The 17929-nt window shown below is 40.8% G+C and overlaps 1 protein-coding gene across 7 annotated transcripts in view; it reads right to left on the reverse strand.

The window, feature by feature from the left end:
* Positions 1 to 17929, reverse strand: part of MNAT1 (MNAT1 component of CDK activating kinase) — a 125653-nt gene that overhangs the window by 12466 nt on the left and 95258 nt on the right. For 6 of the 7 annotated variants that reach the window (XM_064460987.1, XM_064460989.1, XM_064460991.1 and 3 more), the window contains one exon: positions 14943 to 15088. The exons of the other annotated variant lie outside the window; for it this stretch is intronic. In XM_064460987.1, coding sequence (XP_064317057.1) covers positions 14943 to 15088 — 146 coding nt within the window. The remainder of the gene's footprint in view (positions 1 to 14942; positions 15089 to 17929) is intronic. 7 annotated transcript variants of the gene reach the window in all.

Consider the following 17929-nt stretch of genomic DNA (forward strand, 5'->3'; position numbering starts at 1 on the left):
TCTCCTTTGCCCCCATGCCCTCCCCCAGTTTGCCTCCACCATCTACCTACCCTGTTGCACAGTTCTGAAATGCCACTGCAGGGCACCGATTTCAGAAAGAACAATGAGGCTGGACCTACAGGGAAAGAAACATCACCTTCTCTCCTCCTGCCAGCATAAAGGACTGAGGGCAGAAAGTAACACCAGGAATGCATTTACCACAGCCACAGGACTTGCTCCCAAACCAATTCTAATGGAAAAAACATCATCCAAACAAAGAAAAAAGCTGAATATAGCCTCAGCTTTGAAAATACTGTTCCCCAGGTCAGCCGGTCAATTCTGTTTTCACTATGACGCAGCATCCTCCGCTCTGATGGTGTAGCAATGAATTCATGTTGTACAGTAATTCCAGTTTAATATGACTCAGAAACAAAATAGCACAGATGCACAAGAATTTCTAGAGGGTTTTTAGCCTCTGATCCTGATCAGATAAGTAAGCCATCAAACCTAATAGTTTTTAACTTGCTCTGTGGTCATAGTTATTCATTTGAGATAATAAGAACCTAAAGTTGTTTTCTTTAGACAGTATTTGAAAAGCTTAATTGTCAAAACCAAAAAGACTGCAGTTTGAATGACACTATTTAAAGAAGATGAGGCTGTTCCGGTCAAAACAAGGTGAAAAAGACAGCCCGCCTGTTATTGCAGCTGACTAATGCTCTAATGCATCAGAGCCGCCACTCCTTCAGGTTCTGGTTGCTGCTGAACAGGTCAGCATTTCAGTCTGATGTTGAGGATCAAGTTTACAGCTCTCAGCCATGCTGTCATTTGATTCTCAGGAAGGCCTGGAAGAGATGGGAGGTAGAAAAGAGAGGAGGGCAGGAGATAAGAGTGAGGACTTCTCCTCAAAACCACAACTGGGCTAAGTATTAGAAGCATCTGCCCAAGTCACGTGTAGCCCTTTTGGCTGAGCCCTCAAACACCAACCTGCAAAGCAACCGTTCAGCCCCACTCTGTACCACAGAGCAGTCGAGGACAGCTCACAGAGGTGGAAGAGAGAAGGGGAAAGAGTTGCTCTGTTCTCTTGAAACTATTTTTATTGGGAATGAAGGAAAAAACCCCACTCCTTCAATCCTAAGAAGCTCACTCCTATCCATCAACATATGGTAGGAGCTATTATTATTTGGCCTAAATATAAAATATCACTTTAAGCCTATTTTCTTTTTAACAGTTTGACATTTCTATTGTCAAATCTGGGTGTAATTCTCTGGATTTTATTGTCCTCCTCTATTGTGCCCTGGTGGAATTTCCAGAGGGAAAAAGCAGCGATGATGGGAGATTTTCATTTTACTCTTCTAAAAAGACAATGAGTTAAGTGCCTAAATGGAATTATTCTTCATTTTATATAATTCCTGTTGAATTAATTTTCATTCTCTGCTGCTTTCAGTCTAATTTCCTGAACCAGCAGGAGCACAGATATCAAAGCAGAAGTGTGCTGAGTTAGGCAGAATCCCTTAGTTTCACCTGGAGGAGAAAAGTGCTAACAAATTTGTTACAGAGGAGTGACATTCACAGCTACTGAAATTCTCCATGGATTAGCTGTATAACAAGTTAACCCACCTTGCAAACTGCATCCTCAATAAACGTATCCAAAGAAGTCATGCCTACTGGTTGAATTGATTCTGAAAACCTCTGGTGCAGAAACTGCATTTTTAAACATTCACAGCGAGTGCCTAGCTATTGGGGGCGGGGATTATCATTAATAAGTAATGACATTTAATAAATTAGCTGGTGATACCCCACTGAGAAGAGAATTCACATTAACACTAGGTGGCAGAAGGCTCTGTCACATTGAAGACACCTGCAAACAGATATACTCATAGACCTAGACTTAAGCCTGATAGCTGATTTTAGGAAAGCTAAGGGAAAAATAGTTGAAAACAAAATATTTATAAAATATAATTTTCCACCCACTTTTCCAGTTCTAATTCTGGCTTTGACATTTTTAGCACACATCATTTCACTGTTTAAAAGATTGTTGGCTATCCCTAAATCTGAACACACCTTCTGAACTTGAACTTTAAATCACCTCTTATTCAATTCAGGTGAAATTCTGTATGCGACAGGTGATTCTAATGGGCTTTTATTTAAGTGAAAGAGAAATTCACAGTTCAAAGAAATGAATGACCATTAGGGCAAGTACACAATAAAAACACACACTGTTAGTTACCTTGAAAGATATTTGGAGTGCTATAGCAAGCACACTTCTGCAGCGGAAAGAAAACCAACAACCTACAAGCAAAACTCATTCAGACTCCTCAAGACTCACTGTGGAAGGGGTCTCCTAAAAACAGCAGCTGCTCTTTCATGGAGATGCATTTTCAGGAGATACTTTGTAGTTACATATAAAATACCACGGTGTCAACTCTTTTTTTCTAGTTGTACATATTTAACCCTTAAAAAAAGTATTTATGCTTGATTTTCTTCTAGTCTGGCCACTCTATTTTCACCTACTCTCTCTCTCTCATCTAGTCTACAACAAATTAAAACAAGGAAACCAACCATTTAACTTCCAGTAAAACAAAGATAAGTGAAGAAATATCAGCAATCACACCTCAAAGAAGAATTTGCTGCATGGGCTCTAACAACCTGCATAGATAAGAAAGCAAACAGCAATGTCAGGTGTAAGGAGGGAGCCATAGACAGAGAAGAAGTAGAAGACAAGCAATGTCTAGATGTTGAAAAACAAGAAGGGTGAGGGGAGAGCGACATGCTATTTCCTTAGACAAATAAGTTAGAGTTGACAGCAGTGGCTCCACTGCTTTTACACTTGCCATCCAGTAACATCACAGATTTACAGTGCTTGAGGGTTGGGTTCTACACGGGTAGCTGGTGCCAGCAAAGAGCTCAGTAGCCCTGTGGTGGGTTATTTTGCACCTCTAGACATGGAGGCTCTTTGTGTTTAAAAATAGTATATTTTATCATTCAGAGTTGTCAGCAGTGGAAATTGTCACCTAAGCAGTAAAAGATGCTGTTGAAGAAACAGGAGGGATTGGTTAGAAAGTAAAAATTATTTTGGCCGTGACAACTCATCTCATTGCCCATTTTGAGGGTTAGGGATCAAGCCACCCATTGCAAATTGCTGCCTGAGAGTCAGAAAAAAATCAATAGTAGGTAGGAAAGCCCACTTGCCAAGGCTACAGCCAGTGCCAGCAGATTATTAATGCATCTGTCTGCATTCTTTAATGTTTCCTAAGAAGCAACAATGTTAACTGAAAAGGTGCGATGTGTCACCAGCCCTTCTCTTCTCTCCTCTTCATTTTCTCTCTATATTAAAACCTTGGCTACCAAAGAAAACAATCATGTTTCACCTCATCTTTTCCCAACTTTTCTGAAGTTCAGTTCCTGCTCTATAGCAATATATACAGTCTAAGTACTATCCCTGACAAGCTGTTTGACAACCCTAAGTTGCACATCTATTTTACTCCCAGAGCTTTGGAGTTGGTAGGGCTTAGATGGGAAATGGAGGCCAATTAAAATAAACACAGACAATATCAATGAATTCTTCAGAAACGCGCAAGACAAGCAAAATGAAACACTACTGGCTTTTGCCCACAATTAGAATTCAGGCCATCTCAAGGCCTGAATGCTCTGGCTGAGGTCCAGAAAGACACTTAAGCACATGTCTTATTTTAAGCATGTGAGTAGACTCATTGATTTTTCACTTATGCCAGTAAGAATATTCAATGCGCTTAAAGTTAAGCACATTGTTAAGTGCCTTCCTGGATAAAGGCCAGGCTATTTAGCCCTTACAAGAGTTAGTCTACAGAATATTTGCCGTTATTTTAACTTCTCAAGACTTTCTTTGAGATGAAGTTTTATCATGTATGGAAATATTTCATTCATCAAGTATCATATAAGCAATAACTGGTTTACAGCAGCCTTCAGGGAACAAGTATTCTTCCCCTTCCCACATCTTCTGAAGCAGTAACTGGAAGGATTATCAAGACACGTAAACAAATACACCAATAAATAAAATTCGTTTTGAAAGGGAAGCCAGCAGCCTTACTGATCTGGAAAACAAAACTAACCCCACAGTGAAAAGGTGACAGACATACTAATTTTCACTGAGAATTAGTAGTCATTCGCCAATATCCCATTCCAATACCAAGTCCTGTACAGCAACTTTGAAAAACAAGCTAACTGTTGACTGAAATGAATTATCACAATAAGCACATATTCAATTCCATTCTTCCTTTTACATTGAGTTGAAGACAAAATTCAAGGAAAGACCTGTTAGTACTTCCTCAAGATGATCTCACCACATCAGAGCACTTTACAGAGATCAAAGGCACAACAAACACCATTGCATTTTGCTACAAAGAAGCAAATACCATTTGCTTTGCTACAGACAATGGATCAATTATCTGGTTGGCATTATGCAAGTTCAGTATCATACCCTGAAGAACAACCAGAGAAAGGCGTTTAACATAAGCAAAGCTGCAGTGGGTCCCACCAACACCCCCTCCACCCCAGCAGTCCCTCTCCAGGAGCAGAAAAGGGACTACACAGGAGCATGACCACGTCAGTGAGACCAGCAGGACAATATGACAATTTGCTCCCTTTTTATGAGCAGATGTAGCTGTTCATTTCAGTACTTGTTCCTCCTGAAATGTTTAAACTCAGTAGTGAAAGTATGTGATTGACAGTGCAATATATGAACAGAAAGCCAATTTAAAACTACACCATCTCTTTGAAACCTCAGGCTGACTCATAGCTGTATTACTCATCATGCCTCACACCAATGCAACTGCACTGATTTCATGTTAGCAAGCCCACACCTGATGGCAACCTAAGACACTACTTTAGAAACTGGTGGACTACGCTCATGGACAACCTCTGAGACCTCTGCAAAAAGTAACTAAGATGATAAAGGTAGCCTGCTGACAAACAGGCACTTTATAGTGGATTCTGGTTTAGAAGTCGTCAATTTGAAAGAAATAATCTCTTTTATATAAATACACACACACATATGAGTTCTTTGACTTATCTTGTTGCTGACATTATCTGATGAAATTTAATCATCTTGTCATGCAGAATCAGAAGAAACAGACATAAAGGCCATAAAGCACACACGCATTGAGGCTGGAAGGCACATCTGGAGACCATTCAGTCCAGCCCCTCTGCTCAAAGCAGTGTCAGCTCAAGCAGGTTGCTTAGGCCACGTGCAGTCAAATTTTGAATATCTCCAGGGAGGAAGACTTCACAAACTCTCTGGACAACCTGTTCCAGTGATTGACCTCCCTTACAGTAAACATGTTTTAATAGAACTCCCTGCATTTCAGTTTGTGCCCACTGCCTCTTGTCCTCTCACTGGGTGCCACTGAGAAGAGCCTGGCTCTGTGCCCTTTATTCCCTACCCTCCACCAGGTATTTACACCCACGGACAAGATCCTTCTGAGCTTTCCCTTCTCCAAATTAAACAGTTCCAGCTCCCTCAATCTCACCTCACACAACAGACAGCCCAAGTCCTTAGTCACTCTAGTGTGTCCATGTCTCTGGCACTGAGGAGCCCAGAACTGAACCCAGCGCTCCAGGTGTGTCTCACCAGTGCTGAGCGGAGGGGAAGGACCACCTCCCTCGATCTGGTCTGCCTAATGCGGCCCAGGAGGTTGCTGGCCATCTTTCCCACAAGGACACATTGCTGGCTCATGGCCAACTTGTGCTCCAAGGCCTTCTGTGCAAAGCTGCTTTCCAGCTGGTTGCTCCCCAGCCTGCACTGGTGCGCAGGGTTATTCCTCCCCAGATGCAGGACTCGGCATTTCTCTTTGTTGAACTTCATGAGATTGCTGTCGGACCATTTCTCCAGCCTGTCAAGGTCCCTTTGAAGGGCAGTACAACCATCTGGTGCATAAGCTGCTCCCCTGAACTCTATATCGCCTGCAAACTGGCTGAGGGTGCACTCTTTCCCATCAGCCAGGCAGTAATGAAGAGGCTAAGCAGTACTGGTCCCAATATTAACCCCTGGGGTATACCACTAGGTCCTGGTTTGCTCTGAAATCTACAACACGCATCAGGTATGCTAACGTCACTAGATTGTATTGGTTTAACTACTTCCCATTTTTAAATTAAGATGGTTAAGTGAGAGCAATATTTTAACATATGCAAGAATCAAGTCTGTTTCTGAACAGTACCTGCTGGCTTAACTCATTCTTAAAAGTGAATTTCCGTTAAGAAAAGTTCAAAAATCATTTATGACTTCAGAGGGAAAGACATCCTTTTCTTTTTGAACTGCTTTAGTATGTAACTAACCCAAATTATGGACGTTTTTACGAAATCTGTGGACAACATTGCACCTTCACTTGAAGAGATGAGAGCAACTGTATTCCAGAACTGGGATTATGGCCAGTTTATGATGGAAGAACATTGAATGCTTATGGCATAATTGTAAAGTTACAGCATTTGCTGCCAGAACTACAAAAATAATTCTTAAACTTATGCCCTAAACAGAATGTTGTTTAGCTAAACTGAAAGCACATTCCAAGAAATGTGAAAAAACAAACTTAACACAATTCGAAATCTAAATTATGCCTACTAAGGGCTTGTTTTAATAAAAGTACATTTAGTGGCTGAATAAAGTCTCTCAAAAATTATTTTAAAGATAATGAATGCCTGATGTCCAAGAGAGTGTCACATGAAATTTCATCATTGACTCATGTAAACTAACCTCAAATTTAACCAAATGCAACTGTTATTGATATTGTGTCAATCTGAAAATATCTGGGTTTTAAGGTAACAAAACCAGATGCAAGGATGAGTAAAAAGTTGGAATCCACAAACGGAATGGAGTTCTTTACCGCTGAAAGGTCTGGAACAGTTACACTGACAGGGGGAAGCCAAAAGAATGAGAAGTTTTGATAGTATTGCCGCATTTAGCAAGAAGAGAGCCAAGCACAGGAGAAATAAGAGGGAGCTACTTTGTTACTGTTGCGTGTTACTTAATTTTTTTCTTTTAAAGATGGCATCCTCCACTTCTAGGCAGTTTGAGGCATGGACTGTTCCTCCACTACCTCTAAATCACTGTACAGCGTCTAGTACAATGGACTGCATTATGTGTTCCTAGGCACTTTTGTAAAGCAAACAACAGCAAGAAATTACCCCAATCACATAGAATATAAACACTGTCAGATTTACCACATACTCTTGAAAAAAACGTAAGAGTTACTGAACAGAAAGACCCAAAAGGCCGGCTATGTATAGTAGAGTTGTGCTACAAAAGAAAAGGACAGCGGAAACAGATTCTACCTTCACTGTGAAAAACCCCTGAAGACTAAGTTATGATTTCTTTTGTTCTTTTTTTTTTTCCCCAAAAAATGCTGATCACCCTTGCGCCCTTAATTAACAGCAACCATGCTCAGCCTTGATGACTTAAAGGGCTCATCCAGTGGGAGAGAAACCCATCCAGTGGACAGAAACTTAACGTTTGCCAGCCAGGCAGGTCTTCCTAGCCTGTAAGAACTCACTCCCAGAATAGTTTTATCTTCGTTCTGCTGCAACATGCGACAACCTGCAGTACTTACCGGAGAGAGGGAGTGCAGTCTGCTTACCCAGTCTCACTACAGATGAACTTGGATATATCATAGAGCCCTAGACCCTTTTAATCATAGTACAGATACCCCGTTGGACATGCTGAGTGATTGTGTAAACGTGCGCATACACAAACATGCATGTGCATGTACTGCCCACCACTGTGCTCTGTCATGCATCCCAATCTCAGAAGCAGGTGATACAGAATAAAAAGTTGCCTACAACAATCATTTTTTTGTTGTCTTTATCATTTCTTGGCAACAATACTTATCATGAGCTGCAGCTGAAATACCCAGGAACTAAAAACAAAACCTGAGCTGAGGGAGGAAAAGATCAGAGTGGAGAAAATGGAGTTTTATTCCTCAAAACAATAACCCCTACCATGACAGCCTTGCTGGCTGCTCCTCCACTGACAGGAAATTTCTGTAAAAGTATCATGTGGTGCTGGAACACAAAACTGCAGCGCTTCATATATGAGACAGGCTATAGTCCTTACCAGGGATTAAGGAACAAAGTAAAAAGCCCAGGTCTTTCTCCTTTGCCTTCCAAATACTAAAAACTTAGAATGTGACAGAAACCTGTTGACTTTGAGAGGGTTTAAGTTATACCAATATGAAGTCAAAGAAGCAGAACAGCTAAAACTGGCAGAAAAATAAAATCTACAACTTCATTGTCTCACAGAGTCTCCTGCAAGTTCCTGACTTCACAAAATAGGCAGAAAATCCTAGAGGACCACAGAAGGGCAACAGATTTATTAGGCCTGAGAATCCCAAAACAAAAATGCAATTGAGCCAGCTGATTTGGTATTTTTATCCCTGAAATGTTAAATAAATAAATAATTAAAAGTAAGATTAAAAATAAAGCAAAGAAGCACCTACTAGAAAAGCACTGTCATTATTGTCGTTTAGGCATGTTTCCCTCCCCACCACTGAAAAGTTGTCTGGCATTTGACATAATTGGGAGGAAGAATTTTCTCCCCTGGCAAAGTCAATTAACTGCACTGTATTTGTATCATCTGTCAGAGCCAAATCTGCTATCTTCTTTGTGTCTGACACAAGCTTCTACACCTACTTGACAGATCAAAGGGGTTTTAAAGAAATTACTGTGCTTTAAAGGGAAGTTCCATGGCTACATTAAGTTAAAAAGCTGCAAGACAAGAGGTGAGTGATTATTATATTAGTACATGATACACTCCCCTAGAATATTGAAATACAGTGTGTATCTTTGTACTGAAGTTTAACTTTTCATGCAATTTGCTATTTCATTATGAAACTCCTTTACCCTTCAATCATCATAAACATCTGTAGAAAATTAAAGAAGGTAATTTTCCTGCTTTGTGCTCTTGACTGCTTAATTTCTCATATTATTAAGACATAAAAACTCCTTGTTGTAACAAGAAATTTAAGAAACAGTGTGGGCCACTGCTTTAACATCCAGCCATAAACAGGTATATGCACGTTTGTGCACAAACATGCACTGAATGTTATAACGAAGCTTTTTTCTTTTTTTAAGACTACATAAAATATTACTGCCTTATGCGACACCATACAATGTGATGTCATTAGATTACAGGTCATGCCACTCTTTGGCATCATTAAACCAAGTGCCAGATCTCATCACATTTTATGATCACTATAACTCAAGTTCAAACTCATTTCCCATTAGCCCCAATTTAATGTTTGTGTTTGTTGTACATCAGTGTATAAAACTCCTAATTAGAGGCAGCAGAGCAGAAACAGATAGCACATACAATGTGCTTAATGCAGTTCTTCAGTTAAAACGTAAATGAATACATAGCAGCACAGTGAGTAACGCAGGTGTTGAAAAAAACTCCTCTGTGGAAATGCATTTCCTTGTAATCGACCGTTAAAAGCAACCGGAGCAGTACTCCAGCTCTCCCGGAGAGCAGCCAGGAACAGGGAGCACTCACTGGATGCATAATTGAGAGACAACGTCAGAGTGTCTGCAGGCCTACGCTTCTCAGTTTTTACATCCCCGAGCAGCACAGAAAAGCATATCGCAGAAGAAAAAGTCACTTTTATTTGGGCATGGATCTATTCTGAAGTAAAGAGCTATATTCTGCCCACCAAAGGCACTCTGACATTCTGGTGAGAAAGAGGGGTTGGTCAAATGAAATGTCTTTACTAACTAAAATAAAGCTAATAATTTCTAGTGAGCTGGTCAAGCACAGTGCATCACATCTGACAGGTTGCTGATGTGATTTAAGGGAAGAGAGCAAAGGACCATATTGATTCCTCCCATCAGCAAGACAAGCACTCTAGTAAGCTGACTTTAAAGTAGCTACATGGAAGTATTGCATTATCTGCCACACATGCGTTAAGGAGGTTTTCAAAGACTTAAATAATATTTTGGCACATAAATCTACTATGGGCTAATGAGATGCCCTTTGTGACTAAGAAATTCTTGTACTACAAAGGTTCTATCAGCTGGAGCCACAGAAAAGCAAATACCACAGCAGAAGCAGAGCCGGCTCTTCCCAGAGCACCTCTGTGCTATTCCAGCACGCACTGCAGCACACACAAGTCCAAGCTGCCCTAGAAGCCCTCTCAAACGTAGCCCCCATGCACACTTTACCACGAGGGTAGGTTTTACGCAGTTTCCCTATAACTTTTTACACAGGTTAAAGCTGTATCAATGCAAATTCCTCACTTTTTGTACAAAAAGTACATTCAATTTTTTTAAAGAAAAAGGTATTTTGGTAAGATTTCCACAGGAATGCTATGGGTCATCTTCCTGATTTAGTTATCTTTTTGCATGGGAGTTATTATCCTTAATCCCACTAGACTGCAAAAGCTCCCATTATATGCTCTGTCCGTTTAATGCACTGCTGTGAATATATTCCACACTGACCTATGAATTTGTTTAACCAACACTGCTCTCAAATCTCTTACCCCAAGAACTAACACATGTCTCAGTGACTCACCTCAATGAAAAGGAAAGATCAAGCTTACCTTTAGGTTTGTAACAAAAACCAGGCAGTAATTTTTTTTTCTTAAAGTACCACATTAAAATTAATTTCATAAGAGCTACACCAAAATATATTTAAGCACAATTTACACTGATAGATCTCAAGAAATAAGTGTAAATGGGGATTCATCATCCGATGAGGTATTTTCCCTGCAGGGATCTCATTTTATCCCAGTGATAGTCAACAACTTTCATCTATGATTTAAAAGAAAATATAAAAGTCACTCCTTGTAAAATGCGCAGCTGTCAAAAAATCTGAGGGGGCTGGGAAAATAGATAAATTATTCAGGCTAATCTGTAGCACTTACTTATACGGATTTCTTCCAGCTAGAGACAGCTTAATAGCAAAGGTCATGCAGCTAGGAGCAAAGAACACAGGTCACAGAAGACACAGCACTACATAAATTAGTTAATACTGGAAACAACACAGAGATAATGGTGGCCAACTTACAAAACGTGAGCTCTGGTTACTCCTGTAGCTAAGGAGGTAGATACATACACAAAGTAATATCAAGCAGGGGAACAGGGAGGGAAAAAAAAAAGAAGGATTTATATATGGACTGAAGCCAAACTCCAAAGGTATTTTTGTGCTTAACTGCCTTTGAGGACTTTAGTCTACCTGATTTAACAAAGGCTGTAGAGGAATCTGTGATAGGATCAGATCTGATCCATCTCTCTGCGTGGATGGTCTCCTGCTCTGCAGCTCTACAAGCACCCTTCCAAACAGCACACACTGTCCCATGAGCCGATATGTCCTTTTATACTAACACCGTGTTTCCAACACCTTTCCTTCTCTAGTCTGATTATCCTATGCTAGTATGTGTTTTTAACCAATTCGGAGCCTACAGTTCATTAAAACTAGCAACACAGACTCTTCATTCAATTAGTTGCTCTAGTAAATGTTACCTTTGTCTATTCAGTATTCAACCTGCTTTTCTGCAGGAAGTTCTCTGAGCATTAGCTTCTCTCTTCTGGGGCAAAACACCTATCTTCAGCTGGAGTTGCTGAAACAATCAATGCATTGACATGCCTACAGAAACACCTAATAATACGACAGCAATAACAAAAAGGAGTTATTACATTGTAAATGTAAAATGATGTATAATGATATAAGCATATATGCACATGCGCGCACACACACAGAGGACATACGTATCAATAAAATCATTCCAGCAGAAGTTACAGCTTTTCTGGCTGCACAGAGCTATTCTTGATGCCCCAAGTCCTATCCTCTTCTTGGAAGAATTAATGGTAGTATCACTGCAGTTTCTTCAAAACTTTGCAAGAAAGTAGAGAATTTTGGGAGCTCTCTTTCCCCGCTACACTTACCCCCACCATGTGGCAGCTATTCCTCTGGGAGCACCCAAACCTTTTACCAGAGGAAAAGCAAAATTTTTGGAAACAGCTCATTAAGAGAAAATGTAATAAATAAGTTTATGCGTGGGTTGGAGAAAAGGGGGGAGGAAAGGATGTGAAGCGACTCAAGAAGCACACATGCTTATTTCAATGCCTTTTTCCTAGAAATTTTGCTAAATTTAGCACACCTTTGAGCCTCTTCTGTTTTGTTTTTTTTTTTTTTATATCAGAAGTATTTTAAAGCCTCTCCTTTATTTGTATTTCTTGCTTTTCATATTGTTTTTGCTTTCTTAAGGAAACTGGCAGCTGAAATGTTCTAAAAACAAGTCACAAACATTTAGCAGTGCTGCCATTTCAAACACCAGAGTCAGCTGAAATTGCCGTGTGGCAAGACGATGCTGTTTCAGCTGCTGGAGCCCTCAGAAAGGGCAAAAAAATGCTGAATAAAACCGAAATCTAAGTCATGAGTCAACAAAAACTCTGGGATTTGTTGCAAATAACCATCCTTCAAAGTAGCCTAAAATAGAGGATGCACTATTTTTTGAAAACACCAGTAGCCTGTATTGTCACCTCCGCCCAGCCCGTCCAGCTTGTGGTCCTCTCTAAGTAGCAAGTACTTCCCAGTGCCTAACATTGATATTTCTAAACAGATAATCCCATTTTGCAGAAAATGAACCAAAGCACTGGGTGGGGGGGTGGGGGGGAGAGAAGAAAAAACCCAACCAAACAAAAGAAATATCAAAGGACAGGCCCATAAGGAGCTTAGATGTATAACCACCATAGATGTCAGAAATCTGACCGTACTAGCCTTCACAAGCTCACCCAAAGACAGCAACGTAGTGGGGAAACCAGCTCCCTCTCTGGAGGTCTAGACTGGAGCCCTGCTGTCCTTACCTGTCATCCCTCCGCAGGGCTACTGGGCAGATGCTTACACTTACGCTAAACTCCATTACTGCTCCACTACCACCAAAACAAGAGGTGTGCACGTGCATGAGGAAGGCGTGGAACAGACCCACACGAGTATTGAAACCTCATGGATTTGCTATCCCCATTCACAAAGTATTTTTCTAAGAGGATAAAAATAGCATTAAAAGAAAAGACATTATTGTTCTTTTCTCATCTTAAATTCTCAGGGCAGACAGCCTGTAAAACCTGCTACTGTAGTACATATGGGCTGCTGATCTTAGCAGATCGCTCCAGACATTTTTTCAGCATTTCTGTTTGAAATACAGAGAAGTCAACTAGCAGCCAGTAGCTCCCAGTAAAGCCAAATACCTACTAACTCAGCCAAGCTACTGCCCTGACCAACAGCCCGCAGCACTAGCACACTGCTTCGCTGCTGCACTCTCAGTCATACAGATAGCCGCATTCCTTTGCTCCATTTGCAAACATCCCTGAGCCATGTGGAGCACTCTCCTCAATTATATGAAAGTGCCTGTGAGCACACACAGTTCGTCCACTTTGTTGCAAAAGAGAGTAGGATCCACACATACTGCCCAAGGGTAGGAACATTAAAGGCACTTCTGTAGGCCTGATTCTGTTTGCACCGAAGCCACTACAAATCCCCTCTGCCAGGGCCGTGAGCAGAGCTGGACCCACGTTGAGCTTTTATTTATTTTCAAACTTGCTGCCCTCAGCACCCCAGCAAGTTCAATGGGAATTTTTCAGAATAATGTTTTGACCCTAGACCCAAAGCCCAGTTGGGGAACACGTGAACTTTCTACAGGTCTTAGGAGAAGGCAGGGAAGGAGCCTGGCGGCATTAGTTGCGAGACCTCATGAAAAAGGTGAGGAGGGTAGTTGTGCTGAACTGCGGTCATCTCCAAGGTCAGTACCAGCTGTTCCAACACTATTGATTGCTCAGGTGCTTGCAGAATTGAACACCAGTTTTATATGTCCTTCTGCTAGACCACGTTTTTCCGAGCAGATTTAAGGGCTGGATAAATTGAGTTAGTTCAGTAGACCTAAGAAGTCTGCAGATCACTTCTGGGTAAGCAAGAACAACAGAGCAGTCTCACAAAAACAGTTACTTCAGTAACTGCTCTTAGTCAAAAGCCAAAAGATCAAGAAGGAAAATCCTATGGCCTAGACTCCTCGAGGCAGAGTACCACACATTCACAGCAGGCTCCTGAAAGCAAACTCGGCTATTGTTCTCACACCTTCCCAACAATACTTACTTCTCTTCTGGTGGAAAAAAAAAGCAGGATGCACCTACATCATGGAATAAGGAAAAAAAATATTTTTTTCCATATTTCAGATTGTTTGCAGACTCAGTATCTGTGGGGCTTTTTGTTCCAAAATTAACTGTGTGCTGAAGAGAATCTGGAACAGCAGAGCCTTTCTGCTTCCAAGTTTTGAGATGGCCTCAGAGTGCAGACCTCCTCTCTTCTCTCATTTCTGGAATACCTTTTGACAATTAACAGAATCAATGACCACAGAGCAAGAAGTCTGCCCAATCCATCAGGGCCTAAATGTGAAAAGAGGAGGAGGAAAGAGGAAACCTTCTAACGACAGGAAGGGGAGAAGAGGTGTAGTGTTGTTTGGGGTTTTTTTTTTGCTTTATTCATGAGTATTTCCTCATGAATTCTGGAAGAGAGTCAGGAAATAAAGATAGCAGCCAGAACTCACCTTCCGCATCTTTTTAAGGGAGAACTAGACAAATGCAGCGGTAGCAAATAAAGAAAATGCATAGAGAAGGTTACTTGTGTAAGGCAGAACCTACCCCAGTACAGAGAGTTGGCATAAAAACCATGGTAAAGATGGTGTTTGCGAAATTCTCAATAAATATTAAAAACACAAGTATGCAGATATCTACATTTTTTCCAAAGTTGATGGAAAAATTAAAGCACGGGTCGATACTCCCGAGAACAGAGGAGTCAGTAAGATTCCCAGGTTTAAGGGAAAGAACAAAAAGATCGAGAAACTACCTGTTACCTTGAATCTCTATTAATGTCAACAGACTCCAGAGAAGACAGAAAAGTACATGCATTGGAGCCAGGACCACAGCACCTTTCCTACCCTTCCAGAAAGGCTCACCTGACTTTTTGTAATGACAGCACAGAGGTGCCCGGACACATGCCTGGTGGGCTAATGCCAGCAATAGCCAAGATATGAGACCTCCTCTTTTTACAGGGTTTGCCCTCTTCTCCTCCTCACAGATGTATGCATTGCTACTCTCCAGCCTACAAGGACAGAGCAGAAGGAAAGAATGACTACTTCGTTTTCAACACAATGTAGTCCTCGTGCTCTGCAGTTACGCAGAGGAATAGCCGAGAGCAAGTGAGCAACCACTACCTGATATTAGTAGGGCATTAAGAGCATAGAGAATGTGCTCACCTTAGCAGCACCTTAGAAGAAACACCACCCCTCCATCAGGGCAGCAGCTGACCAGATCCCGAAGCAAAAAACTTATCCCTACAACAAATCTAGATTGATAGGTCATTAAAAAGAGCGATTAAAATAGACCTTTTTTTATATATAAATATTTAAAATAGAGAAAAACACAACCGCTTCCAGTACGAAAGCAACCAAGCATGTAGCAAGTGTATTACATCAACTTAAATAATAAATCCAACCCGCTAATATTTTCAACACCGTACTTTGTTCTCGCACACTTTTGAATTACTCTAACACTATTTTTAAACAAAACCTTTCACTGAAGAAAACATCAAATATATCAATTCTATTTTTTAAACTAATGAGTTTCCTCTTTTGCAAAGCAATTATTTTAAGCACTGAAAATGTTTCCATGGCACCCTCTACTTCCAAGTGACAAATATCAGCAATAGCTGGATTTAAAACAAACAAACTGAAAACTCCAAATCGGCAGCATTTGACTCAAGGAAAAACGTTAAATATTTCCAAGCAGAAGAACCGAAAAACTTATTCTTACTTAAAGAAAAAAGTATGTATGCACACCTGCTGTTCTATCAATCTAAGCAGGAAACCATTTCACTGCTGCATCATAAGTAGAAGAAAAGTGCTTATTAAAACATTAATCACAGTCCATTATACTCTGACTCCATGCCAGAAGTTCCCATTACATCACTGAAAATATCTATTAACCAAAACCTGATTCTGACAAGTTACAGAAGTGTAGTGTTTAGGATTTAGTAATGTAAAAGTCAGTTTTAGAAGAACAGTTACACAATTGATTTTGCAGTGGCAAGCAAGTATAATTAATTGTTTTTGTGACATTTATTACTGCAATGGGGTTGATTTAACTGGTGTTTCTACTGTAAAATTATTCAAAAATTATTTCAAACTTCATCTACTTTTATTAAACACATTTATTGTGAAGGCATTTAATACCCGGGACTGGCTAAACAATTTTAAAATGTGCTGGATATACTAGTACATGTAAAACTGTGTTGTCTTGTGTAAATATGGGCCTTGTTTAGAACTACGTCTCACAGGAAATTGTGCCAAATGAAAACCATCTCCCCTTCTCCTCTCCCACTGAAAAGGATTTATGTTTTTACATTTAATACCAGTTAGGTAAAGAAACAAAAATATGGTGGCGTTACCTTCAAGCCTGAGCAATACCTCGTCTGTGAAGTCTGATTACATTCAAACCCCTATTTTGTTATTAGACATGTGGCCTAACTCAAACACCCCAATTTGGAAGAGAGAAAAGTGAACAACTCAATTCTTTCTGGAAGCCTGGCACCACACACTTGTTTACCTAGAACAGTTTTCAACAAACTGTGAGCAAGGCTTTAAAACCAAAGCCATGAAAATCAGTTCCTAAATGTGTATATATAATTTCCAGCCAACCAACTTAATTGCAGGTACTTTCCTCAACCCCCTGTACGCAGCCCCACTCAAAAAAAGTCAAAGTCATAAAGCATGATACAAAACACATTATGTCCTAACCCAATGGGGGTGGGGGGGGGAAGGGCATTTTTAAAAATGCTGAATTAATAATCACTTCTGTAGCTGTACGTTTAGTGCCACCAATCTTCCCAAGACCACTGTCCATTCAGAGGCCAGACCTGCCTTTCTCAGCTCAAGCGAGTGCTGCCCCATGCTCTGCAAGTGTATACGGACAGGTTTACTGGCCCTGCCGCAGGGCGTACTGGCTGAGGTACGGACGGCACTGCAAGCCAGCTTCAGCATTGCCAGCGACCTTATTGTGCGTGTCAAGCAACCGTGTAACATCCCACTCATTTGATACCGAGGCTGATGTGAAATGAAAGTATTAGATGTTGATAAATCATTAGTATGTGGACAACTCATTGATTATACCCCCATCCTGGCATTTAAGAGATATTAAAAGCACCTCGTGTCATTAGTGTTCATGATGAATCAAAGGTGTCTGGAACACACAAACTGAAGAACAGCTGTGCTTTTGGGGGTTTTGTGTGTTAGTTGTTAAGAGGCTTGGGTTCCCGTTTTGCCCCCTTGACCCAACTTACACAAGTCTCTAACTACAAAACACGCCTGAGCTAATAACCTTTTACCTGTCCTTGGACGTCTTCCAATTTCCAACATCAAAAGAGCTTCAGTTTTCCTCTCCTTTCTTTTAAAGTATTGCCATAAGCACCAGAACTATAATGCAGCCCAGCTTCCCACGGCTTGGTCTTGCGGGTGCTTGCAAGCTCTGACTGAAGCTTTTCTCAGGCAGTTAGGACATGTATGAGGTGTCTCACTCCCATGCAGCTTCTCTGGTGGCTAATAAGTTATAAGTTTACCAGGCAGCCTTTTTTGTCAGTCAAGGCACTTTTAGTGTCCCTCTCCATTCACTCCAACCACTCTCGGAGTGGTATCCAACAACTCTTCTTCATGCAGCAGCTAGGGTCTTAGTTGCCTCTAAAATCTCTGCCACTCCATGAAGTGGGACTGCAATCAGTGAACAGATGCACAAACTGCTGGAATGGAAGGAGCCACAAACTCCAATTCTGGTGGGTGGGTAAGACTCAGATGATTTTTTTTTTTAAAGGAAACTAGAAGAGAATGACATGAACTCATATGATCAGATACCATTAACTCTAAGGAAAGTTCTCCAATTCCTCTTTTCCAAA

The sequence above is a fragment of the Phalacrocorax carbo genome, chromosome 9 (genome assembly GCF_963921805.1).
Source record: "Phalacrocorax carbo chromosome 9, bPhaCar2.1, whole genome shotgun sequence".
Taxonomy (NCBI): Eukaryota; Metazoa; Chordata; class Aves; order Suliformes; family Phalacrocoracidae; genus Phalacrocorax; species Phalacrocorax carbo.